Source organism: Podarcis gaigeae (genome assembly GCF_964106915.1).
Source record: "Podarcis gaigeae genome assembly, chromosome: 8".
Taxonomy (NCBI): domain Eukaryota; kingdom Metazoa; phylum Chordata; class Lepidosauria; order Squamata; family Lacertidae; genus Podarcis; species Podarcis gaigeae.
Window position 1 is genome coordinate 45669373 of NC_139684.1, and position 26873 is coordinate 45696245.

Genomic DNA, 26873 nt, shown 5'->3' on the forward strand with positions numbered 1-26873 from the left:
GCTCAAACAACCTGCATTTAAAGTATCCGTTAGAAACTGGAGATTGGAAACTTCAGGTTATTAGGCCACAGAAGAGAGCTTCTATGCAAAAACAAGGTAACAAAAACCCATTAACACATTAGTGCCATATTATGTTTTCTCATGTGAAACACAATAGAAACAGCCCCCAAAGTGTCCTTAATCTGTTACTAAAGGTTTATTTTTAAAAAGCGGGGGGAACCTATGTCCCTCCAGGTGTTGTTGAATACCTAGCTCCCATCAGCCTCAGCCAGCATGGCCAGTTGCCAGGAATGATGGAAGCTGGAGTGCCACTGATTACCCTTACTGGCTTCAGCTAACTACATACTTGAGCAACTTAGTCACAACCAGTTTTTTTTTTACATGTCTTCTCAGAATCAAGCCACACTGAGTTCACTGGGTAAGTAGATATAGCCTCCATGCAAGCTGAGGTTACTTGAAGTGTAAAATAATTCTTAAATTAGCAGGGAAATGTAAATCTGGTAATAGCTAAGCTGATTGAAGCCACAGTTTTTACTTTATCTCATGAAAATTCTCAGCAGGAGGTAAGCGTACTTAAACACCTTTCCATAATATTTCAGTTCGCTGAGACAGATGATAGGAACAAAGACAACGGTTTATGCTGAAGTGCAGTGAGCTTCAGTGGAATAGTGTCGTTTATCTAGGCACTGTTGAATATATGTAAAATATATATCTGGATGAGATCCTCAGTATTCAGCAACATCTGCTTTTAATTAATTCACTTACATTGCAGTTCTGCACACACTTGCCTGGGAAGTAAGTAACCCATTGGACTCACTGAAATAAGTGAACATTAAGTTAGTCATATCCATTAATTTCAATGTGTCTATTCTGAGTAGGAATGCCACCCAATGAATAGGATTCATAGGATTACATTGTAAAGCTACAATTCTCCACCCATTTTCCTAGGAATAAGCTCCATTTAACTCAGCCAGGTTTACTTCAGAATTTAAGATTGTACTGCAGTAAATGTATTGCTTTTGAAATCGCACACTCTGAGAGCTCTAGAAAGAGCTCATTAATGACAGCTACAGGGGACCATGTTAATATGGCCTACAAACCAATATTGGAAAAATTATCTCTCTGAACTATTATCACCTACCGTTCCCATTCCCCAACCCATCTCCCTCTTTTCAGTTTAAGAGCTACATTCATTTCTGGGCAAGCTTCCAGTGGGGGCCAAGGGAATATCTGCGGTTGATGGGGCAAGAGGCAAAAGTGGGCAGAGCAATGAATGTAAATTTCACCTCTCTACAGTAGGCTAATTTCTATCCTCCAGCCAGACAAACAAGAGGCATTATCATAGTTTAAAGATACATTCCAGACAGGCAAAAACATCATATGTGTGAAGAAGGACTGGTGAGAGGGAGTGGCTTGGGGAGAGGGGTATGGCCAGAGAAGAGTTCTGAGGACCAGATAGAGAGACCTGAAGGGCTATATTTGGCCCTTAGACCTGCAGTTTCCAACCCATAATATGCTGTATTGTTGCATGCTTCCCATTTCCCACACTGTTGGGGAGTTCGAAAGGCAGTGCTACCAGGCTGGATATTCTTTGGTGGAGAACACTGGAAACGTTTTTGTAATAATTATTTTAAAATGCACAAGTGTGGTGAAAAACAGTAGTGGAAAACTGCAGATGTTCTTACAAGCAGAAGGTAAACTACCCAGTGTTAGATCCCTAGACTCTCTGAATCCTCTAGGTAACTTTTGCCTTCAGCCGATTCACCATTCACTTTGTGCCTCTTCCAAACTGCTTTATGACTTTTTACCACCACCACCCTCTCTCTCTCTCACCCACACCCACACCCACCCACCCATGTTTCCATCCCTGAGATCAGGTGCCACTTCCCCAAAGTCCTAGTGTAGAGGTGGTGAACCTCCAGATATTACTGGTCTCAAACTCCCATCAGCAGAGGTGGATTTAGGGAGTATGACAGCTTTGCCTGCACTGGGTGCCGAGTCAAGAGGGCAACAATGATGAACAATGGAAGGTGAGAGGCGGAGGGGCACTGAATTTTGGTGTTGTGCAGGGTGCTGCTGAAATTTTAAACCCCAAAGACTGGCATTGCCATAAGCCCCATCACATATGACAAGTGGTCAGGGTCAGGGGTGTCATGGGGGAGCAGGGACCCAAGCTCTCCCCCCTCCCATTTTCAAGGAAGGAATTGGGTTCCCTCAAAATTCTGTGGCAGCCATGCACGCATGTCATGGGGAGTACTGATGTCAGTCGCGCATGCCGCAGGGCACGCCAGCACTACCTTGCAGCATGTGCAAGTGATGTCGGCATTCTCTGCAGTGTGTGCGCACATTGTACACACATCATGCAGCCCCGGTCCCTTCAGTCATGAGGGCAAGCCAGCATGCTTGGGGATGATGGGAGTCATTGGAGGGCCAATGGTTTCCTGTCAATTCTCTAGTGGGTATTTTATTCAAACACAGCAAAATACATTACCAGGGTGTTCTGAGCTTCTCACCAGCATTTTGACTATCAAAGGAATGGCCATCCAGCTGTGTAACAATTTTATGGGCAGCCAAAATATCTAAATGGAGGTCTGGCAACCTTCCATTGCTACAAACCCAATAAGCATGAAGAAGAAGGTCTGCTTCATCTGTGCACTTCCCACTCAGTTATTTATCCAGCTACATACGAGGTTCAGTTATTTGTTCTGTCTGTTTGCCAGAAAATCCCACTTCCCTTATTTCTGCAAACTGTCTCAGAATTACGCTATTCATCATAATGTCATTATATAGCACACTCTAGAAATCTGTCTTGTTAAATACATATCCCCACAGAACAGCTGCTATTTTAATGTATCATGCAGACATGGTGGTTAGACAAATCTAAGGGATTGTTTAGTCTATTGAGCTTCAGCACATGGTGTTTGAAATAAAGGCAGTCACTGGAAACTTTTTTTGTCCTACTGGGATTATATTTGCTATATAGAGAGCATGCTTGAATACCATTGGTCAGACGTGGTTTCCTAGACTCTAGCCTTGTCATCAAATAATAATCCCACTTGCCTCTTTGGGTTTTTGTCTGTGATTCATTTATTATAATTTCCACCCCCTCTACGGAAATTTAAGATGGAACATATGAAACATGGGGGGAAAGATATTTATTGAATAGGAAGGAAACAGGAAAAGATTTTGCAAAGAGTTTTAGGGGATTTAACCTTGACAGTTTATATGTTAATATTTATTTTACCATTTATTGTGTATGTTCAGTTTTAAAAAGCCACCCTGAGCTCTTAGGAACAAAGGAAAGTTCATTCAAGTTAGTTGCATGCTCTTCAACCACACATTTGATCAGTATTTCAGCTGGATCCTCCTTCTATAGTAGCAATCAGCTCTCCACAACTTAGAATAATTTATGGATCGATTGTTTTAAGATACAATCCAATCACTTAACTGATATTTGTTGTTGCTTAAATTTCCATACAACCCTTCATCCAAGGATCAAAAAAACAAAAATACATAACATAGTAACAAGCAAAAACAACAACAATAGAAAAATGTTTTCCTAGTACAGGCAAATACTCCCACTGAAACATTGTTGTGTCAATCCTGCAAGAAGGATCCATGCATCAAGTCAGATTTCTACACATGAAGTCTGGATGGCAATGCTCATCCATGGTCCATTGAACTATAGGTGATGTCTTTTGATGAAAACATATATCCACATGCTTCTTTCCCTAGATGTTTATATGTCTAATTGGACCAGGTCCAGCTCCTACTACATAAACCTGCTGTTGAAAGGGATACAGCTCAGTGATAGAGCCTGTAAAGGTTCCATAGTCATCTCAAAGTCGGGATGGGAAGGAAACCTGTTTGAAACCCTGGAAAGCCATTCCAGTTAGATAAAGCCCAATCATTTTCTTTTCATGTCAGTGTCACATGCCATGCTTCTGTTCATAAGCCTGTTCTGTTTCTCCATGAATATGCTTAAACAAACCAGGATGAAAATTCTTACTTAAATACATACAAATTATGCATTTTTCCAATATATATATATATATGAATGAATGAGTTTAAAGGTGCACTAGAACATCATAGATGTGTTCAAGCTGGTGGATAACTAATTTCTAATGTGCCCATTATTCCGGAAAGTGTGGATCAGCTCAGCTAGTTTTAGAATTCACAAAAAATAAGTTTCTTTCAGCATCCATACCTCTATTAAGTACAGAATATCCTAGGCTAGCTGGATGAGTGGGCAAACTCTGAGTAAGGCAGCTTTCTATGCTTCCATAAGGTGTGTTTTCTTGCCCAAGTATTTGTTAGGAATGTTTGCAAAACCCAGATAGTTGGTGAGGTAAACCAACAGGAATTGCACTTCTCTGTAGGTCAGCTGAAAATAACCCCAGTGTGCTTTCTCCAGACTGAAAACCTCTGTGTTGCATGCTAGAAAGAAACCCTAGGGTACTGTTGTCATGTCAACAAGACCAGATACAACAGGACTTGAAAAGATTCTGGCCCATTCCTTACCCAACAGAGAGAGATTTACAAAGAAAGGGATTGCAGGCAATTACCACATTAAGCCCTAATTAGTAAATTAAGGATAATGGCTTAGATATGTGGTTAATGTTTTGTGTTTGGTTCTTCATGCCTGAACAACTGATAGTAAACACTTTCATATACCCACACATCTTTTCTATTATTCTAAAGAGTTTCTTGGTAATTACATAATAATCCCAGTAATAAAGTTATACTACATCTTGGCAGTTATTGGAAATATTTGATGATTTTCTTAAACCCATTTGTTGACGGCATCGTTTAAAATTAATGGTCTGTGGAAGAAAATTCACTTGTACATTTCATTTGTCTTCTTTTAATTTCCTCTTATATCTCTCCCCAATCAAACAAAGATAATGAAGCAGAACACCCAAACCTTCCCTTTGTATGTACTTTCACATGCCCTGAAATACTCCCTTGTGGTGGCTGGAGGAAACTTGGGGGAGTTTTGATGTGGACCTTCCCCAATATAGTCCTATTTAGTTACTTTTCTCATGTGGATCATGTAAGGAGAATGCCTGCTCTTGTGCTCAACCAAATTGACTGTAGTTCACCAGCTATGTATTGTCATCCAGTCACATTCTTTGATATTTGGGTTTTACATGCTGAGTGTGTGACTGAAGTGAAAAGCAACTCAGTAAAGGGTGGGTGCTAATGTTTTATTCTTGATGGAAAGTTATTTGGTGAAAGTGGAAAGGGCAGTATTGGGTTGATATTTGGCTTTGCTTGCTTCTATGTGTTATAAATATGCATATATATATATATGATTTTCTATGCACTCTGCATGGTGAGTTGATATCATGGTTCTGCAGCCTTAACTCTGGATGCTTGCATTTTGAAAAGGTACTGAGAAGTGGTGAAAGCAAATGCTGACATTAGGTCATGCACATTTGATACAGACAATAGCATCTGCCTTGCTTGCAAAGGTCCCAGCATCAATCCTTGGTGTGTCCAGGTAGGGCTGTGAAAGGTTTCTGCCTGAATCCTTGGACAACCATTGCCAATCAGAGTAAACAATGATGAGATAGATGGGCCAATGGTTGGACAGTTTTCTGTGGCAGCTTTCTACACTCTTAGTAGAAAAAACAAACAAAAACAGAAGCAAACTCCATTCTTCAATAATCATGAAACTAACTGTAAATGTTTCTAATATCCCGGTGAGTCTAGTACAGGGAAAGAAATCATTCATTATAATTAGAATGCATACCTACAAGTATTATAATATATTTTATTATAATATATAATATATAATATTCTTTTCCTATTCTACCCAATTTCATTTATTATCTTGCAATCGAAAAAGAGAGAGGATATACATCATCAAAAATGAAGGCATAGATGTGCATAAAATCGTGCATCTTAATATGTATGTATATATGCACACTGAGAAATAATTACTGTAATTTAAATAGACATGCAATGCATCTCACCATAGTAAGGAATAGGATGACCAGGTTACTTTGTGTGTCTGCTTAGTTTGCTAACAGTTAATGGGCATCTGCAAGAGTCTATCTCTCCTTTCTTAAGGCTCTTTATCTTTAAAACACCTCTGAACCAGGCAACACTCCAAACAGAGGAATGTCATTGTAATGTATGACATATTGGCCATGCTAACTTGCTTCACATACATATTCGAAATTATAATTAACTTATAATTGACACAGTGGGGGAAATTAGGCTGCATTTCTCACCCTCTTTCTTTTTCTCTCTTTCCACCCTCTAGGAAATAATTTGGGAATCTATCCAGAATTAAAGTGATGCGCTTAAGGAGTGTTTACATCTCATTTATGGAAAAGTACACCTGAAATTTCAAGAGGATTATATTATTCCTTTTTACTCTTCTGGCGGCCCTGTGAGAAGAAGTGTTAGATTTGTGGATACTCTGGTGCCTATACATTAACCAAAAATGAAGGTGGACAACTGTTTACATGCTACCCTTATCTGCCTGGGAATGCTGTGCTTCAGCCTTGCAATAGAGATCGGGAAATTGAATCATTTCAGGCCATCACTCCATGGTCATCATGAAAAAGGAAAGGAAGGGCAAGTTCTCCACCGTTCAAAAAGAGGATGGGTATGGAACCAGTTCTTTGTAATAGAGGAGTATACGGGACCTGATCCTGTTTTAGTGGGAAGGGTAAGAAAGCCTTTATTCTTTATCAGTTGTTGCATTTTACCTATTTAGGAACTATTAAGCTGCAGTTCTATAAATCTGTGGTCCTCCAGATGTTGTTGGATGTCAGTTCCCATTATCTGCTGCCCCTATATATTCTGCCACCTGAGGCAGTTGCCTCACCTTGCCTCATAGCTGGGCCAGCCTTACATCAAAGAGTCCCTCTGATGCCCTCGCAAGGACCATATTCTCCAGAGACAGAGCTATGTTTTGAAATGTGCACGTCTTTGTATTTTGTAATGTAGTCCTCTAACCAAATAATGTGTCCATTAGAGGAAAGAGTACACAAAAATGCATATATTGGTGAAAGTAACATGCAGAAGTGCATCATAGCAAATATTACATAACTACATACAAAAATGTACATATTTGGCAACATAAAAGCCAATTCCTGCGGTTTGAGTGGTCTTTGGTCCCCCCAATAAAATATTTGAGCGTGCGGGGCCCCCAAAGTTGATGAGCATTGCCATTCAAATCATATGCATGCACTGTGTCATGTCATCAATTATCTGCGTATTTTATTCAAGTTGGCACCCCGTTTGGAAAAGTGTGTGTTAAAATGGTGACAAATCTTTGTAAGGCCTTTTTAAATTTAAATATGCCTATTGATGCATTTCAGTTGAAAAAATGAGAGTAACGGAAATTAACTGAAATTTACCCCTGGATTGAACCTAGAACCTTCTGCATGAGTGATATCACCATTGAGTGATACTCCCTCTTCAGTCTTTCTCTGCTTGTCTGTATTCCCCTTTCCAGGGGAAGGTTCTTCGTGTGTATGAGCATGATGGATGATCAACATTTGTGTGGCAACTCACATGACAGAGCACTCAGATGACTTCTCTATCACAAAAGCAGTAGAACCAGACTTTAAAAAGTCATCCTTGATAGAAGAAAACTGTGTTCATACTTGGGTTGCAGCCTGCATTTGCTCTTACCCAGAATGCAACCTATTTTTCCAAGTTATAACAGAATGTAGCTTAAAAAGTGCTGCCCTGCTTACATCAAAGGACCTGCACCAGCATTAAACAGCAGGAACGGATTAACCACACTGAGTGACAATTCTTCACTATTGTACCAGCTTGAACATTTGAGGAAGCGAAGATGGTTCCCAGTCTTATACATTACTTTTTCATATCAATTCGCAGAGCCAATGCCTATAAGCATTATGAAAGTGAAGGAAGGCAAGTGGGGCTCCGATTTCATTTTATACTTTAATTGCTTTAGTGCCATTCATTAAAATATCACAATGGGCATTAAGTAGCTGAGAAATTGGAAATGAGGTGGAAGCCAATGGGTGGTTCATTTGTTGAAGCCCCATGCTTCACATACCTCATTTTTTTAAAAGTTCAGATTAAAAAAAGTATCTGATGAATATAAAACCTTTCATAAAAGATACTCTGCTTTTTCCTCTTAATCTCAACAACTAATAATCGGTTTTACTTTCCACATTGCCCCCCCCCAAAAAAATCCCAAGTACATTTTAAACTAATCCTTAATTCACTTTGTGAATTCTTTCTTCAGGCTATTTAAAATTACTTGTTCATTATATCCATGACAGAGATGCCCAGAAGCATCATAGAATAGGAGTGTAGAACCTTTTTTCAGCCTAGGATTCCCTTCTGGGCAAACCTTTCTGAGGCCACATGGCAGTGGTGGGCTAAGGGTTAAGGTTTTACACCTCTCTCTCTCTCTCTCTCTCTCTCTCTCTCTCTCACACACACACACACACACACACACACCCCTCTATCCTGCATCCAGACAAGGAAGAGGCCGAGGAGAAGGTGTAGCCTAGGAAGAGTCCCAAGGGGGCCATACAAAGACACATTGGGTTATCAGACTCTCTGCCCATGCTACAGAAAATCAGTTTCTGGAAACAAATAAACTCTGAGTACATATCTGGTTTCAGCCCAATAAATTTACAATATATGGGCAAAAGAAATCTGGGAACCCCAGAAATTTCATTAATATGTACAAGTCAGTGTGTTGATAAAAAGCATCTTCAAATAATAATAGTAGTAATAGTAGTAGTAATAATAATAGTAATGATGACAGTAATAATTTTATTATTTATACCCCACTCATCTGTGTGGGTTGCCCCAGCTACCCTGGGCAGCTTCCAACATGTATAAAAACATAATGAAACACCAAACATTAAAAACTTCCCAATACAGGGATTAGGAGAAAGGGATTAGGAGAAGAAGAAAAAACATGCTATCAGTGTAATGCTATCAGTGACTCCTGGTCACAATAGCAGTATTATCTCCAGTATCAGAGGCAACATGTAGCTGAATACCAGTTGTTGGAACTGCTTTTGCACTGCTGTCCTGCTTGCAGACTTCCCAGAAGAATCTAGTTGCTCACTCTAGGTAGGCTTTCAGCCTCATCCATCAAAGCTCTTATGTACTTAACATTTTCTTGGCTTTGAAAACAATAAGTGTGTATATCTTGCATTTTGCAGCTTCATTCGGACATTGATTCTGGTGATGGGAACATAAAATACATTCTCTCAGGTGAAGGAGCGGGAATCATTTTTGTCATTGATGACAAATCAGGGAACATCCATGCAACAAAGACACTGGATCGGGAAGAAAGAGCTCAGTACACATTAACGGCACAAGCTGTGGACAGGAATACCAACCGACCTCTGGAACCACCCTCAGAATTCATTGTGAAAGTTCAAGATATCAATGACAACCCCCCTGAATTTTTACATGAAAACTACCATGCCAATGTACCAGAGAGGTCTAATGTAGGTACGTAAGAGAAAACATGAAATAACAGTTAGTTCGCAGGCTGACAAATGGATTTCTAGGACAATCGGTATTGAGCTGATCATCAATTATGGTTTACGCTAAGGACATGCAATTTTCATTCATGCCTATTTTTCACAAATAGCATATCTGTGAGTAAACTTGTGTCTTGACTAGGGATGTCAGAGAATTCTGATGAAAGCACCAATGGGAGCAGAAATTGCCCATGTTAGGTTCTTCACCTCATGTCAAAGAGAAATCAATCCAGCAATTACTATACATATAATTGCCAGATACCTTGAAATGTTGTTTTTATGAGAGGGAGCCTCTAATAAACACCCCAAATAGTAATATTAAGCAATTGCCAATGAGGTAAAAGGTGATTCAATATAATTTACTGAACAGTGTAATTCAAATAATTCATTGGACAGAGATTTCCCATAATCCCTAGCACAGCTGGTGGGTAACCAGTGGTGGTTCACTAATAATACCTCATCTAGAGAATTTGGAGTTTTCCAGTGCTTAGTTAGTACATAATCTCCCAATCATTTAGTTTTGTTTTTTAAATAAAAATGAATTTTGAAAATGTTCTCCATGCTTTTAACATGCTTACTTAAATCCTGAAATGTATCACCACACCTTTCTGTTTTCAGGTACATCTGTTATTCAGGTGACTGCCTCAGATGCTGATGATCCCACCTATGGAAATAGTGCCAAACTTGTTTACAGCATCCTTGAAGGTCAGCCGTACTTTTCTGTGGAAGCACAGACAGGTGAGCAATTCTTTTTTGCTACAAGAGAAAGGTGCTTCCTGCACTCCCCAGGGTAACCGGAGCAATGCATCTTTACAAATCTGGAAATATGGTGATCAGACCTGAGCATAAATGAAAATCCAGATATTAATTCATTTTTTAAAAGAATGGGCATGTCTACCATTCTTTATATTTCTGTGGCAAGTCCTGATACCCTTTAACAGCTGCACCAACATAATGGCATAGAAGAGTGGTAGCACATCTGCTTTGCATGTAGAAAGCCCCAGATTAAACCCCTGGTACCTCCAGAGAGTCCCATGGACTGCAAGAAGATCAAACCTATCCATTCTTAAGGAAATCAGCCCTGAGTGCTCACTGGAAGGACAGATCCTGAAGCTGAGGCTCCAATACTTTAGCCACCTCATGAGAAGAGACAACTCCCTGGAAAGACCCTGATGTTGGGAAAGATCAAGGGCACAAGGAGAAGGGGGCGACAGAGGACGAGATGGTTGGACAGTGTTCTCTCAGCTACTAACGTGAATTTGACCAAACTGCGGGAGGCAGTGGAAGACAGGAGTGCCTGGCGTGCTCTGGTCCATGGGGTCACGAAGAGTCGGACATGGCTAAACGACTAAACAACCACAAACAACACCTCCAGACAGGACTTTGAATGTCCTCTGTCTAAAGCCCTGGAGAGTCGCTTCCAGACTGAGCTACATGGACTAATGGCCTGACTCAGAAGCCATTAGATTCCCAGAAGCTTTCAACCACAGATTCCATAATCATTGACCACTGACTACATGTGATGGGCGTCAAAAACACCTAGTGATCACCAGGCTGGGGAAGGCTGCTTTAGAAGAAAGGATGAAGTACCAACAATGGGGGGAAAAAATACTTCTTCCTATTACCAAAGACCATGTGATTTACCTTTGTAATTTCTCTACTGTCTATAGGAGCCTTAAAATCTGCCATTGGGAGCATTTGCTTAGTTCTGACTGAGCAGTAATTAATGTCCTGGACTTAGACTAAAAATCTAAACTAAAAACATTTTTGAATATCTGCAGTCTGATTTTGCTATAGAGCTGTAGAAGAATCTCTGAGGGGAAATGTCATTTGATTTGTAACACATTCAAGCATTGTGAGAGAGGCACATTCATATTCTGAACCACCTAGTTACAAACTTTGACAGCACCATTACTTTTCACTTGTAGATACAGTCTGACATTTCATATCACCAACTGGCTCCAGACAATGGTTGTGCAACACGCAATTCACCAAGCAAAAGCCGTCTATTAACAATGTATTTTAGCCTGCCAAATGCTTGGGATGTGCAGACCTGTATTTTTCCTAGTCTGTAACACTTCTGCATGTCTTCACCTCTGTCTATCCCATTTCCATATTTATCTTTGGAGTTGCTTTCTTAAAATACTGAATATATAAATTAAATAAAAATCTACATGAAAAGTCACTTTGAAATATGTATTTTTAACAAACTTCCTTAATTTTAAAGATGTACTTAATGTTTCTTGAATGGAGAACTGTACTTTAATAAAGTCTGTACTCAAATTTAGAACAGGAACAGAAAGTGGGTATATATTTAGCCAGGATTATTCCGGTAGCATATCCTGGCTTCATCATTGTTCTTCCCTAGTATCATGTTTAGAGCTATTTATATATGTCTTCCAGTTTCTCAAAAGTTTTCTTTCTTCACAAAAGAAACTTCCATTTTTTCGCCATCTTTCTCAGGGCAGTCAATTTTTAAAAAAATAATTTTTGTGGGCGCTGGATTGGATTTATCATATTCAGGTTGTTAAACATTTCTCCAGCATGCTGCAGCTTTCCCAGATGCCTATTCTTCCTGATATCAAAAAATCCCCATGGGATAAATTACCTGATAATGTCTTCCCCTGAGCTTTATTTGAAGCATCGTAAGCCAGGCAGGCTTGCTACTGAGTACATGAGTTCAGTGCGGTCACTGGTTTTATTTTAAAGGGAAGTCTAGATCATGGGAGAGTACAGGCCTCTAGAGAGATGATTTGTAGGATGAAAGAAAGTGCAGTCACATACACCTCTTGGCCACCTTGATAGTAACCCACCCAGCATAATTTCTCTTGTAATCTTCGAATACAATCTATTTTCTCATTAACTGGTCAGAATAGCTGGGAAATGAGAAATCGTTGGCACAGAAATTGAAATACTTTATTGCCACTTGTACAACTTGTAAACAGTGAGATTGCATGAGCACCCCCCACTCAGCTCTCTTAGTCTTAATTCCCCTCGTTTACTGACGTACACCCACCAAAACCAAAAGTCAGTTGCCCTGTTGTTATCATTCAGCAGCCTAACAGTCCACGGATAGAAGCTGCTCTTTACCCTGTTGGTGCGACTAATCTTGCTTGTATATCTTCTGCCTGAGGGCAGGAGATCAAGAAAGTGACGGCCAGGGTATGAATCATCCCTGAGAATTTTCCTCACTCTCCATAGGCAACGTTCTTCCGCTATTTCATCTAGCGGATTCATACCAGTCACAAGCTCTCACCAAAATCTCCTGTTCAGATAGGATCTGAACAGCTGAATATTACCCAGCCCATGTCGGGCTCATTCTCCCCTTGCTGGCAGTTGCTAGCTATGAGGAATCTGGACCAGTGCTGATGCATCTGAATATGTATGCTTCTTAGTGTAGAGTGATGTCTAAAGAATGTTTTCTGAACCCTCCTTCTGTCTTTTACCTGCAGGTATTATTAGAACTGCCCTCCCCAACATGGACAGAGAAGCAAAGGAAGAATATCATGTTGTCATACAAGCAAAGGACATGGGAGGACACATGGGAGGGCTCTCAGGGACAACCAAAGTGACAATTACACTTACTGATGTCAATGACAACCCGCCAAAGTTCCCGCAGAGTAAGTAAAGAGCATCAGAAGAGCCCTGTTGAATCATACCAAAGGCCTATGCCAGGCATAGGCAAACTCCGGCACTCCAGATGTTTGGGACTACAATTCCCATCATCCCTGGCCACTGGTCCTGTTAGCTAGGGATGCTGGGAATTGTAGTCACAAACATCTGGAAGGCTGGAGTTTGCCTATGCCTGGCCTGTGCAGTCCAGCATCACCCTGTTTCTCATGGTCAGTGAGATAACCCACAAGCAATACCTTTTCCCCACTGTTGCTACACAAACACACACACAAGTCACTAGTATTTGGTGGCATACTACCTATGAACTAGAAGGTTCCTTATAGCCGCCATGGATAATAGCCATTTAAGGATCTATTTCACTTGCTGTTGCCTGTTAGCAAGCAGTATTCAATAGTGCACAGACTCTGAAGTTGGTGTTGCAAGCCTTCTTAAGAATAATGCAGTGGGTTAGGTATTCAGAAAATCTTTGAGCAATCTACTATCAAATGTCAGCTGGGTATTTTGGCCATCCTGCCTAAGTGCAGTCCTAGAAAGTCTACTCAAAAGTAAAATCTCATTGATCTTAATGGGGACTACATTTAGGTAAGAGTTTCTGGGATCATTGCAGACCAATCCAAAACCAATTAAAAAATGGCATTCTAAAAACAGTTTAAAACTCATTTTAAAAAAATCCTCTGCTTTCAAACTAATTATTTCCAATTTGCCAGGGACATGACTTTAAACCACCATGTCCCTGGGTCCCTTAGTGACACACCTCACTAAGAAGGGCATTCCACAAGGGAACAATCACCGAGAAGACCCACTGGGCCTCCATGACTGATCTCAGGGCCCAATATACATGATAGTGGGGAAAGCACTCTTTTAAGCACTTGGGTACCAAGCTATTTTGGGCTTGTATGTTTGTGCTAATACTTTGAATCTGGCCTGGTAGCTTAGGCAGAATTTATCAGTATCACTTGAGCTCCTCTGCCTCACCCTTAAATATGTAGACACATCTATATCAAATTGAGTTTAGGAGTCATTATCAAAACACCCTTTTTAAAAAGGGGGGAGGCAAGCTTATTCATAAAAGGATTAAACAACTTCCTAGTGACTCACAGTGAATTGTTGTTTTTTTCTCCCTCAAAGGCAAGATTAAAACCCAGGGGGAGGTTTTGTGCTTTGTGTCTCACTTTCAAAACATACCGGACAATGATGTTTTAAAAACATACTCCCACTGAGATCAATGGGATGTGGCAAAGACTTTTGTGGAAAGCACTGGAAAAACCTGTTAAATGAGACAGTTGAGACTGCACTGGATGAAAGCAATAAAAATATACTTGAGAGGGGGAAAATATCCATTGTAACAAGAGAAGGATGAAAGAAATGGAATCTCACTTCTTCCAGATTGTATATTTATGAGTTTGTGCACACTGTGAAACTGACAAGGACACTGTTCTTAAAAGCAATCTCTGTTTAGATTTCATTTCTGTCCCAGTGATGCACAACAATTACATCAGCTGTTTTTCTGTGAATTATCTGACTTTTGGAGGCCCTGATTTCTTAAGTTTTTTGAGGGTTAGGTTGTTGGTTTTGATTGTGAATATCTATGCTCAAAGTATGGCATGTCAAAAATGAAGTGTGCAAGCATAATTTTTGGGCCCTGTCCTTCTTTGAAATGCACACAAAAAGAAGGTGTGAATAAATGTTCTGAAACCACCCTGGGAGTTGAAGGTTGTTCTGTGATTTGTTTTTAATGTAATTTTCTTTGGATTTCTGCAGTAACACCTGCAGCATAAATTACAGCCTTCGTGTCACAATATATTCTGCATGGTCTTATAGTGCTCATGACTGAGATTAAGACATGCATAATTGGAAGGTAATTTTTCTATAATTGGTTTACAGGTGAATGAGGTGTAGTTTACAGGCTCTTGTCAGGAATGTTGGAAATAAATTCTCGAAATGCAGTGTGCTGTAGTGGTTAGTGTACCAGATTAGAACCAGTGGGATGTTGGTTCAAATCCCCCCTCAGCCATGAAGCTTGGGAAAATCACAATGTCTCTCTCATTCTAATTCACCTCACAGGGTTGTTATGAGGATAGCAAGGACAAGGGTATATTGTTGGTTGTGTCAGCTGTGCTGACAGAACTTGTACTGAGGGGTAGGATAACAATTTACTTAACTAACTAAACAAATAACTTAACAAACTAAACAAACCTTAATAAGGGCTAGCTTCTTAATATTCATCTCAAATTGGAAAGCATACCTCATTGGAATTGAATATATTCATAAGGGCTAAGCAAAACTCAGGGAGGGGGGTTCTTTTCAAGAACATTAAAAATTGAAATATAAAACAAAATCAGTAATTTGAAAGCATAGATGCCTACTAAAATCAGATTACATGCCAAACTTGCATACTTAGCTAGGTTTTCTGGAACAGAAAAGGTTTCAGCACATGGTGAAAATAATGTGGTGTAGTTGTCTGCCTACTGTAAATAATGCAGTGAGAGTATTTATTAATAGGCAGGGATTTAGGCGGTAGGCTCTTTGGCTCATCATTCTTGCCTTTGCAACTCAATAAAATGGCAAGCACATTGAGGATTTTATATCCCAATTTTAAGAAAAATTAGCTCCAGACCTTAGTATTGCATTTTTAAGTCTGAAAATATGGTGGCAAAAAATAGCAAAGAAGGCAAGTAAAGCATAGCTCAAATGCACTGTGTTTTTTTCAAATGCAAATTAGCGCTGGTAGTAACACTGCAAATGGGTTCCATTTTAAATTCCTCTCTGGGGCAGCTGACAATCTGTGCTAAGCCTTACGACGAGGGTCAAGCTGAAGTTATTTTTTGAGGGGAGAATAAAATAACAGCTTCCTGTTGGTCTACTAATCCACTGCACATAACAACTGGTGAGCAGGTCACAGACAATGAAGTCATTATTGTGAGTGATTTAAAATTGTCATTGTCCCTACACTCACAGACTCATGAGCTAGCATTGGAATAAAGGTTTTATATATATATATATATATATATATATATATATATATATATATGTATTCCTCAACAAGTTGGAGGAACTACAAACCAGCATTAACCCAACTGACTGATTCAAAGAGGTTTTAGCCAGCTCTGGTAGGGAAGCATCTATCCATGCATCTGGGCACGTACTTGAGCCACATGCTGGGGCTCCCCAATAAAGGTTGGGGAGGAAATAATTCCATCCTTGCTTGGTGAGCCTTGGGTATGAAGCCAACATGCCCACTGATTCTCTGCTGTTGAGCATACACATGCCAGGCCTAAAATACACATGCCAGGCCTAAAAGAAACTCTCCAACCCTGCCAGGTGTAAAACACTGGTAGATCCCTTAACCCAATAATGTCTCACTTTCCCTGCAATTTTCGCTTCCACTTCCTTATCTTTCTGTACTCAGTGCCCACCACAAAAAATAGAGGGATCCTAAGGCCTCCCCCCGCAAACATCCCTATTCAGTCCCTTCAACAAATGACCACCATAAGGAGAGAGGGAAGGAGGGAGGGTGCTGCAAACTCACAAGGAACAAGACAATGTGGGAGGAGAAGGCTTATAAAGCCAATCTCCCCCCGTTTCCCTATTGGTCATCAGGCCTCATTTTAGAGAGAGCCGGCTGACGGCAAATACGCTCCCACCTTAGGTGCAGGAATGGGATTCACGAGTAAACCATCGTGTAGAAGCCAGACATTTCTAAGCACACATTCCTACTCCTTGAGGTCTCGTAAGGCCAGAATGAAGGTTGGAGGTCAGATGGAACGTGTGGTTTGTGAGTAATGGGTACTCTAAATCACAACACCTTTCGGGAAGCACCAAAGGTTTTTAAGGTTGTTGTCATCATGCTCTCCCTGTTTGGGGTTGGTGTGGGTTATAATATTGTTGTTGCATTGCACTAGATTTGATCTGTTTTGACATGTCTACCAAGAAAGCCCTGAACGTCTGCCAAATAACTCCTATGCATTTGGGAGGATTGTTGAATGTGTTATGGAGGGCACTTCTAGTTCACCATCAAACCATGTGATGTGAAACTGCATTCTTAAGTACACTCAACACTTTCATGTAGCTGTGCATTGCAGAGGAAAATGAGTAGTGGCAGGTAGACTGTCAGTAGGTCTATACAGAAGTGTCCAACATACAGAAGTTATTTCCAGATGCTGTGGGATTCTGATCACCCCTGACCATAAGCCATGCTGGCTGTGGCATATGGTAGTCCATTGGAGGGCAGCACATTGACTACTTCTGCACTTTGAGATGTCTTGAGTTTTAGCACTTTCTGTGCTGCCTTTTGCACATGTAGATTAACAAGTGAAAAGAATGCACGTAAAGAAACTAATAATGGCTCATTTATTAATAAATGCTATTTGCCTAGGTGTTTATCAGATGTCAATATCAGAAGCAGCCATCCCAGGGGAGGAAGCTGGAAGAGTAAAGGCCAAAGATCCAGATATTGGAGAAAATGGCTTAGTAACTTACAACATTATTGATGGAGACGGTATAGAGATGTTTGAAATTACAACCGATTATGAGACTCAGGAAGGGGTTGTGAAGCTTAAGAAGGTAAGCAATGCGATCCTTTCATTCCTGTTAATGGATAATATACTTCATTTTCTTCCCATGCCTTGCAGAAACTATAATAGCCATAGATTATTGCTCATGGTAAGAAAATCACAGCAAATGCAGTTTTGGATAATTTGTTTATGAAGCTATGATTAACTTCCAGCATCCCATTTTACTGTTATCTGCTAATGCCTGGAGCCAGAATGGAAGGAAAGAGATTATGAGAAGAAAGCATTGATGCATAGAAGCTTCTTAACATCTTTTTAAAGTGAAGAAAGTACATTCTTCTTTTACTGATCTTCCACTTGAGAAATCAACACCATTCGTTCTTCAAAGCATATTGCGTATTAACTTGGAAATAAATGATAGGATTGCTTTGGTTATAATCAAGCATTCATTTTCAAGTTGGCAGTACGGTGTGAATTTTCGGATAATGTGAAAATTACAAGAGATTTCTTTTTGTGCCTGCTTTTCTGATGAAAACTTAATTTCTGCTGTCAATATTCCTTCCAAATGCATTCAGTGCTGAGAGAAAGAAAGGGGGAGATGGGAAGAAAGGAAGCCTAGGCTGAACGGCATTATATTCCCATCAAGAGATTCAACCAGCCTAAGCCACTTATCTGGTTTCTGCTTGCAATTCAAAAATGAATTCTTTTATTGTACAGCTGATGTCACTGCTGAAATCAATCTGAACATCTAATAATGCTAAATCCCAAATGAAAGTAACTATGCTCAGTGTCATTAATGACAAACTTTTAACCAACACTGCAAACTGGTTTCACAGTATACTTTACTTGGGCTGACTGCTTCTCAGGATGTCCTAAGAGGCCACCAACATGCATGGCTTTAAAAGAGGAATGGACAAATTCATGGAGGATATGGCTATCAGTGGCTACAAGCAAGGGTGACCATCTTATATTTTCACTGTCAGAGGCATTATGCCTCTGAATAGCAGTTGCTGAGAATCACAGGTGGGGAGCATGCTGTTGCTCTCAACCTCTGCTTATGGGCTTCTCGTGGCCAACAGGTTGGCCACTGTGCGACCCTGGGCAGAAACAAGTGGCTATCAGAACTAGGAATAGGGAGAAATTTGATGTAGCCTGTGCTTTCCAAAACAATTCGCAAACCAAAACACAGTCATCCTTGTAGATTTGCACTTCTCCAAATTTTGCAGTGCAGTTTTCCAAGCAAAACTTCTACAAAACTGCATATATTCATGAAAAAGCATTAAAATGAATTATATTAAGGAAAATTGTTGTCCTTAGAGAGAGCAAAGTAAAGAATGCTGGAGATGCTGGGGTGTTAATCTCTTGGTCAGCCTTAAGCCACCAGCCTCAACCTTTCTACCTTTTATATTAACTTTTCATGTTGATAGGTTATTTCAAATATCCATATTCAATATTATAATATCATGGGTCCTTGCTTCTTCATTCCTTTAAGCTCAGATTTGCAAATTCTGAAAAATTGTGCATGCATAGGAGTCTTTTTGTTTGTGACTCTGTGTGTGCACACTTGACTTCTGTAAAAATAGTCATAGCACTGATTCTAATATGCTGTGCTTCTGTCTTTTTCAGCATCTTGATTATGAAACCAAAAGGACCTACAGCTTGAAGGTAGAGGCAGCCAATATACACATTGACCCAAAGTTCATCAGCAATGGACCATTCAAGGATACTGTAACCGTGAAAATTAATGTGGAGGATGCTGATGAGCCACCAATATTTTTAGCACCATCTTATATTCTGGAAGTAGAAGAGAATTTGGGCCCTGGTGCTCCAGTTGGGAGGGTTCATGCCAAAGACCCTGATGCAAAAAACAGCCTTATAAGGTATGCTTGCAAAATGGGAAGGGGGGAGGGGAGTTTGGATTTGATATCCCGCTTTATCACTACCCGAAGGAGTCTCAAAGCGGCTCACATTCTCCTTTCCCTTCCTCCCCCACAACAAGCACTCTGTGAGGTGAGTGAGGCTGAGAGACTTCAAAGAAGTGTGACTGGCCCAAGGTCACCCAGCAGCTGCATGTGGAGGAGCAGGGACGCGAACCCGGGTCCCCAGATTACGAGACTACGACTCTTAACCACTACACGAAGGATGGTGTCAGTGATGCCCTTATGGAAATCCCCCAAATGGCAATTTAAAAACCTGTAAAGCCATGTTGTATATATTTCCATTGCCTTGTTTGAGTTAAGCCATCCTATTCTCCTCTTTGCTTTCTCTGGTCCCTTCCCCCCCATGCAGATCAACAAGAATCTGGGCCAGAAAGGAAAAATCTGTGCCCCTATTTTATTTATTTATTCTTGGAACTTGAAAGTAACCCCCTACCCAGGAGATGCTTTGAAAAATAACTCGGGGATGTGGTGCTCAATGCAATCTGATCATAATGGCATCACAAGCCAGGCAATTGCAGCCTTCGATAACATCACACTACATACATTGTACCAATGTTAACTATAAAGGGCACATCTGTTTTATGCTATAATAACAGTTTCAAAAGAGATGCCAGATTCCATAAAAGTTTTATTATGCTTTTTATATCCAACTTGTTCAGATGCCAACTGCAATGTCCAAGACTACGGAGTCAGAGTGCATACAGTTTCCCAAGACCTTAACACAGTTATCTTAGCTAATAAAGAGGCTGTATAGATAAATGTACAGTTAATGAACTAGCAATGTTTCAATAAACTGGCAAACCATGAAGCATAAACTGATGTAAATTAAGCTGACACTGGTTGTTTCCAAAATGACTTCATGGGAAATTTGAAAACATGTGGGGAAAATGGGTTGCATCCAAATAAGTCCTATTCAGAGTAGACCCACTGAAATTAATAAACTCAAGTTAGCCATGTCAATTAATTTAAATGGATCTATTTTAAGTAGAACTAGCATTAGATACCACCCAGTATCTCCACCTTTGAGGAAAATACTCACTTTTCACACAATATAGTTAAGTATGGAAACACACATTATTGGGGTTGGGGTTCTGCTGAAAATGGCACACCCCATTGTCCAGCTCTCACCCAAATGCTAAAACATGAAATAACACCTCCATGAGGTCATGTCATCACATCATTTATTTCCTCAACTCTACTAGTAGTAAACAATGATATGGAGCAGGTGACAAGAGAACTCAAAGCATTTGTCATGTCATGGGGTTGAGTGTTGCTAAACACCACATGGGGTTTGTATAGAACACAACAAACAAATGGATGGAAGAGGCATTTGATGCTTCCACTCCAATAATTCTGCTATCCTAATCTTATTTGGGTGTTCTAAATCACATGGTCATCGTCATATGAAATGGGGGAACAGGGACACTGTTCATATCATCATGTTGTCCACATACTGGGTGAAGGTTTGAAGAGAGGAATCTGCTTTATTCATGTAGGTTCCCACTGTAATGTGGCACCCTGATTGCAGAGATTCAAAATAATATGGGGTGGCTATGTACATAGAGGGACGCGAGAGACGCTGTGGGTAAAACCTCAGGACCTAGGACTTGCTGATTGCATGGTCGGCAGTTCGAATCCCCGCGGTGGGGTGAGCTCCCGTCGTTCGGTCCCAGCTCCTGCCCACCAAGCAGTTCGAAAGCACCCTTAAGTGCAAGTAGATAAATAGGTACCGCTTTATAGTGGGAAGGTAAACAGCGTTTCCGTGTGCTGCTCTGGTGCTGGTTTGCCGGAGCAGCATCGTCACGCTGGCCACGTGACCCAGAAGTGTCTGCGGACAGCGCTGGCTCCCGGCCTCTAGAGTGAGATGAGCGCACAACCCTAGAGTCTGTCAAGACTGGCCCGTACGGGCAGGGGTACCTTTACCTTTATGTACATAGAGGAGGGTCCATTATTCAGGCATTCCCTCAACCTATGGAAATGGTAGCAAAGGAGCCATAATGTGTTTCAGTGGTAGATGAGGAGCCAACAGTTGCATCCCTGAAGTAACATGCCTCCTGCTTCACACAATTGTAATCACATGATTCAGAATGCACCAATAGGCCACCTGTATCTCTGACAATGCATAGCTCTACACTTATAAGTGTTTTTTTCTGCTAAAAGACTGATATGAAACAATGGTGCTCATGTAGGTATTAGGAAAGGAAATCCATTTTGATGCTGGTGATTTAGTTAAGTGTAGTTAATTATTTTTTTATCTTGCTAAGCAGAGTGCCTCCAAACAATTTTTTCCAAAAAATAATATGTGGTACACTGTCTAGGAGACACTAAATGAATTGAATAATTCTCTAATTACTTCATTTGCATCCCCTTTTAGTTATATTATTGATCGTCACACTGACCTCGACAGATATTTCAGTATCAGCGCAGAAGATGGTTCAATTACAACCACAAAGAAACTGGATAGGGAAGATATGGCCTGGCACAATATCTCAGTGTTTGCATATGAACTCCGTAAGTATTCATCAGACAGTTATATATACTTTTCGTATAAATTATATTAAAATGCCACAGTCTCCATTTTGAGCAAAATTTGAGGTACATTTCAGGTAAATTTTGAGCCAATTTATTGGAAGACTTTTCTAAGAAAAGTTCTGAGATTCCCCCTCCCCCCAACTCCTGCAGAGTTCTTTCTTGATACTACTCACCATTTTGTAGTATGTGCATGCTGGTCATCTTAGGTCTGTGCATTGCAGAGAATGCAAAATTGTAGCCAGTCTAGTAAAGCAAAAAGAAACAGAGGTGCTAGCTTTTCAAGAGGATTGGAATGTGATGCGACATTGTACGACATCCTGATGTTGCATGTGTGGCGTTGTGCAATGTCCTCTGAATATTAAGGGGGGCAGCCCCCTAAAAATATACAGTGGTATCTCAGGTTAAGTACTTAATTCATTCTGGAGGTCCGTACTTAACCTGAAACTGTTCTTAACCTGAAGCACCACTTTAGCTAATGGGGCCTCCTGCTGCTGCAGCGCCGCCGGAGCCCGATTTCTGCTCTCATCCTGAAGCAAAGTTCTTAACCTGAAGCACTATTTCTGGGTTAGCGGAGTCTGTAACCGGAAGCGTATGTAATCTGAAGCGTATGTAACCTGAGGTACCCTTGTATATTTGGGGGGCTGAAACTGCTCCAGCCCATCGGAGTTGGTGCCTATGGCAAGAAATGAACTTTGGAGGAGCGTTCTAAATGGGGGAGAAAGAAAATGTACTAACATGGAGCCTTAACCCACAAGAAACTGCTGGATAACTTACCCTTAGAAAAATTCAGTGAAATGTTACCCAGTTTCTTTATCCATGATTGCCCAGGCAGGTGCATTATGTGACCCATGAGAGCCAGACTGTACAACCAAATCAGGCCAAACCTTTATTGACGGCAGCAGGCAAGGCAAGGGTTGGCATGGCATTGGGTTCCAGGATCAGTTCATCATTCCACAAGCTCATGTTGATAGAATGGATCCACTGGGTTTGGATCGCTCCAAACCTGTATGATGGGAGTTGGCCAGTGTTGAACCTTGCCGTGGTGCAAGTCAAGCAAGCAAGGTCTCACTGGGGGACCAGGGTGCAGATTCCAACAAGGCAGATACCGAACCTCCGCTTGGGTTTGTCATAGTCAATCCTCCCCTCAGGCACCTTATGGGGGGACCCCTGTACTATGTTGATTCTGACCAATGCCATTTCCACCCTCATATAAACAAAGGGAAGTCATAATTTCACTGAGGTGAAGAAAACCCTGACCAAGTGCCAATATAGTGGTACCTCTGGTTACGAATGCTTCTGGTTACACACGCTTCAGGTTACGAGCTCCGCTAACCTGGAAGTAGCTGCTCTTGGTTGTCATCTTTGTCCTGGGATGCGAGCGAAAATTGTGCCGAAGGCGTGCACGCAGCGGTAGACCCCATTAGTAAAAGCACGTCTCAGGATAAGAACGGTTTCAGCTTAAGAAAGGACCTCTGGAACGAATTAAGTTATTAACCAGAAGTACCACTGTAGTAGATTGAGAGAGAAAAATTCCTTTCCGGCCCTGTCAACCAACAACCCAAAATTGCTCAGTGAAGGCTCTAACCTGAGGGTGGGCAGGCGGGAAGCTCTCAAAGCAAAATGGCTCTGAGCTCCAGGGGAAGCAGCCTTATACAGGCTTCCCCTCCACTCTGCAGCAAGGGCTCATGGGGCAGCTTTTTTCCATGAGCCCATCACACAGAGAAGATATTGGACAAAACTTTGGGCCAGAGTGCTTATTGGGCATGGAATGGGGCATAAATTTGAGAAGATTAAGAGGCCATTTGCATATAGCTCTAATTAGAACCCAGTTGACCTGTATTTTGGGACGTGGGTGGCACTGTGGTCTAAACCACAGAGCCTAGGGCTTGCTGATCAGAAGGTCAGCGGTTCAAATCCCCGCAACGGAGTGAGCTCCCATTGCTTGGTCCCTGCTTCTGCCAACCTAGCAGTTTGAAAGCATGTCAAAGTGCAAGTAGATAAATAGGTATGGTAAAGTAAACGACATCTCCGTGCACTGCTCTGGTTCGCCAGAAGCGGCTTAGTCATGCTGGCCACATGACCCGGAAGCTGTATGCCAGCTCACTCGGCCAATAAAGTGAGATGAGCGCCGCAACCCCAGAGTTGTCCGTGACTGGACCTAATGGTCAGGAGTTCATTTACCTTTACCTGACCTGTATTTATTCTGCTCCAATACAGTCTCACATGAATAGAAAAGCTGTTTTATGTATACAAACATCAAAAAAGAAATGCTTCCTAATGTATGGAAACTCTAGGGGGAAAATGGGCAGACTTTTGTTTCTCCTGAGAATCATTAATCCCATTCAGCTCTTGTTGCCTATTGATGTCTCCTGAAGGGCAGGAGTGGTCATTGAGAAGGGAACAGCACTGTGCACCTGACCAATGGAGTCACTGCTGCTTACTAGGAGAGGGGCATGTCAGTGAGGAGCTCAGCACTGTGCAGGCTGATATGCCCACAAAACACTGATCACCCACCAATTTGCTCCTGTCCTAGTAACTAGCAACTTTGGTGGTAGGAGGCCCAGTGCACAGCACCATCCCTCCTCACCAACAGTTCCTGCTAATGGGACATTCTGAACTTGTGAGAGTTGTGTGACCTCCACATCTTGACTAACAACCTGAATTAATGCATTCCTTCATTCCCAGGTAGAATTATTATTATATTTGTTTTTATCTGCTCACCAGTGCCCAGATACACACACACACACACACACACAGAGAGAGAGAGAGAGAGAGAGAGAGAGAGAGAGAGAGAGAGACTCCTGAGAAATTATGTTTTTATGTTATGTTAGTCTATGTAAACTTATGCCTTAAGAAAACTTATTAGTCTTAAAGTAGCCACAGGGCTTTTGGGTTTTGGGGCAAAGGCAGGAAAAGAGATTTACTACTCCTGATATCAATGGTCAAGGATAGGATTAGTGTGGGTGGGGCAGCTAACTTTGTTTCTTGTGTTTTTATCCCATGTTGTGACTTTTTTTCTTCTAAATTACTGCTGTAGATAATCGGCACCAGGAAGCCAAAGTTCCAGTAGCGATCAAGGTCCTTGATGTAAATGACAATGCTCCAAAATTTGCAGATAACTATGAAGCAGTTGTTTGTGAGAAACCACAGACCAATGAGGTAACCTCCGCCACACAAACCTCTCATTTGTGGGTGGGAGAGATTAAATGAGGATGTTCATTTTTCTTAAGTGCAGAGTGGCAAAGAAAATTCAATTTAACATAGGTTTGGCTTCTGGGGGGTTAATATCCTGTTCTCCGAGACATAGAGCATCTCTAATGTATTCTAATAACAGGCTTAAAGCTCATAAATCATCCCTTTTGGAAAGAACTTGTTGCCAAGTTTCTTAGAAGAGCCAATATTGTCTATCTGAGGCCTTTAAAAAAAAGGTTAAGATTTCAGGTTAAGTTTTATTCATATTTTTCAAGTAGTTAAAATTATAGCACACATATCCCCCCTTTTAGAATATAGAGAGCTGCTTTATATCAGTTCACAGCTCGTTCTAGCTCAGTATTGTCTACATTGACTGGCATTGGCTCTCCAGGTTTCAATAAAAAAGGTTTTTCCAGCCCTCTCTGGAGATGCCTAAGATCGGACATGGGACCTTCTGCATGCAAAGCAGATGTTCTACCACTGAGTTGTAGCCTTTTCCCCTTTAAAAGGGGCTTAGCCAGATTCATGGGGGGAAAGTCTATCAATGGCTACAAGCAATGATGGCTGCATTTGCATCCAGGTTCAGAGGCTGAATGCCACTGAACGACCAATTTCTGGAAGCAACAGTGCAAGAAGAAAGTTGCCCATCCACCTTGCTTGTGGGCCTCTTTGTGAAATTGGTTGTTAGACAGGAAAGGACTTTGGTCTGATCCAGAAGGGCTCTGATTACATTCTTATGATGTAAGATGTGCTGGGCAATAGTTTCACTCAAGAGCCAATTTTAATTTTCACTCAAGAGCCAATTTGGTGGGATGGGAAGAGGAATGACTTTTTAGATGCACAGCATGCTCACAAGAGCCTTTCTTTTACAGCCATTATTAACAATTACTGCAGAGGACAAGGATGATGCAGCTAATGGCCCAAGATTTATCTTTGGGTTGCCACCTGATATGATCCAGAAGCCTAATTTTACTCTCCGAGATAACCGAGGTTTGTGAAGACAGGAGGAAACTAATTATTCTTATCATGCCATACTGTAACACTTTAGTTATCCATGCCCGCCTCTCTGAGGCTGAGACTTGTTGCAAAGGATGGGCGGTGGGGTGAAATGTGAAAACAATGTTCAGAGGCATTCCTTTAGTGCATCACCACCAGCATTTATCCTAATAAATACATGTAATATAGAATCTATAAGATTAATGCCTTGGGATCGCAAGTGCTGTAGCGATTTCAGGAACATCTGCTACCGCATCATCTCTGAGCTGGTAACAGTGGCGGAGGAGGGCGGTGTGGGCCGCTCCGGGTGTTATCACTGAGGGGGTTGACAAAATGACTAAAAAAGAAATATTTTTTTTTAAAAAAAATGTGCTCACAAAACTTTTTAGTACAGTCAACAAATGTAACGAAACACGGCTGGCACTGGTTGCCACACAGCAGGGGCCAGCACTTACCGCGGGGGCCTACAGCATGCCTGAGCCACACATTTCCTTGTCTGAGGGGGAGGCAGTGGAGAGGCTGCATGCAGCATGCCCCGCCCCCATGGGAGCTCATCTTGCCCCTAG

At 41.2% G+C, this 26873-nt stretch overlaps 1 protein-coding gene across 2 annotated transcripts in view; it reads left to right on the top strand.

Moving 5' to 3' along the window:
* Nucleotides 1–26873, top strand: part of CDH11 (cadherin 11) — a 99693-nt gene that overhangs the window by 61253 nt on the left and 11567 nt on the right. For both annotated transcript variants that reach the window (XM_083753524.1, XM_083753525.1), the window contains exons 3-11: nt 6272–6682; nt 9177–9471; nt 10122–10241; nt 12956–13123; nt 17512–17699; nt 19274–19527; nt 21962–22098; nt 25157–25278; nt 26184–26301. In XM_083753524.1, coding sequence (XP_083609650.1) covers nt 6455–6682; nt 9177–9471; nt 10122–10241; nt 12956–13123; nt 17512–17699; nt 19274–19527; nt 21962–22098; nt 25157–25278; nt 26184–26301 — 1630 coding nt within the window. In that variant the 5' untranslated portion in view covers nt 6272–6454. The remainder of the gene's footprint in view (nt 1–6271; nt 6683–9176; nt 9472–10121; nt 10242–12955; nt 13124–17511; nt 17700–19273; nt 19528–21961; nt 22099–25156; nt 25279–26183; nt 26302–26873) is intronic.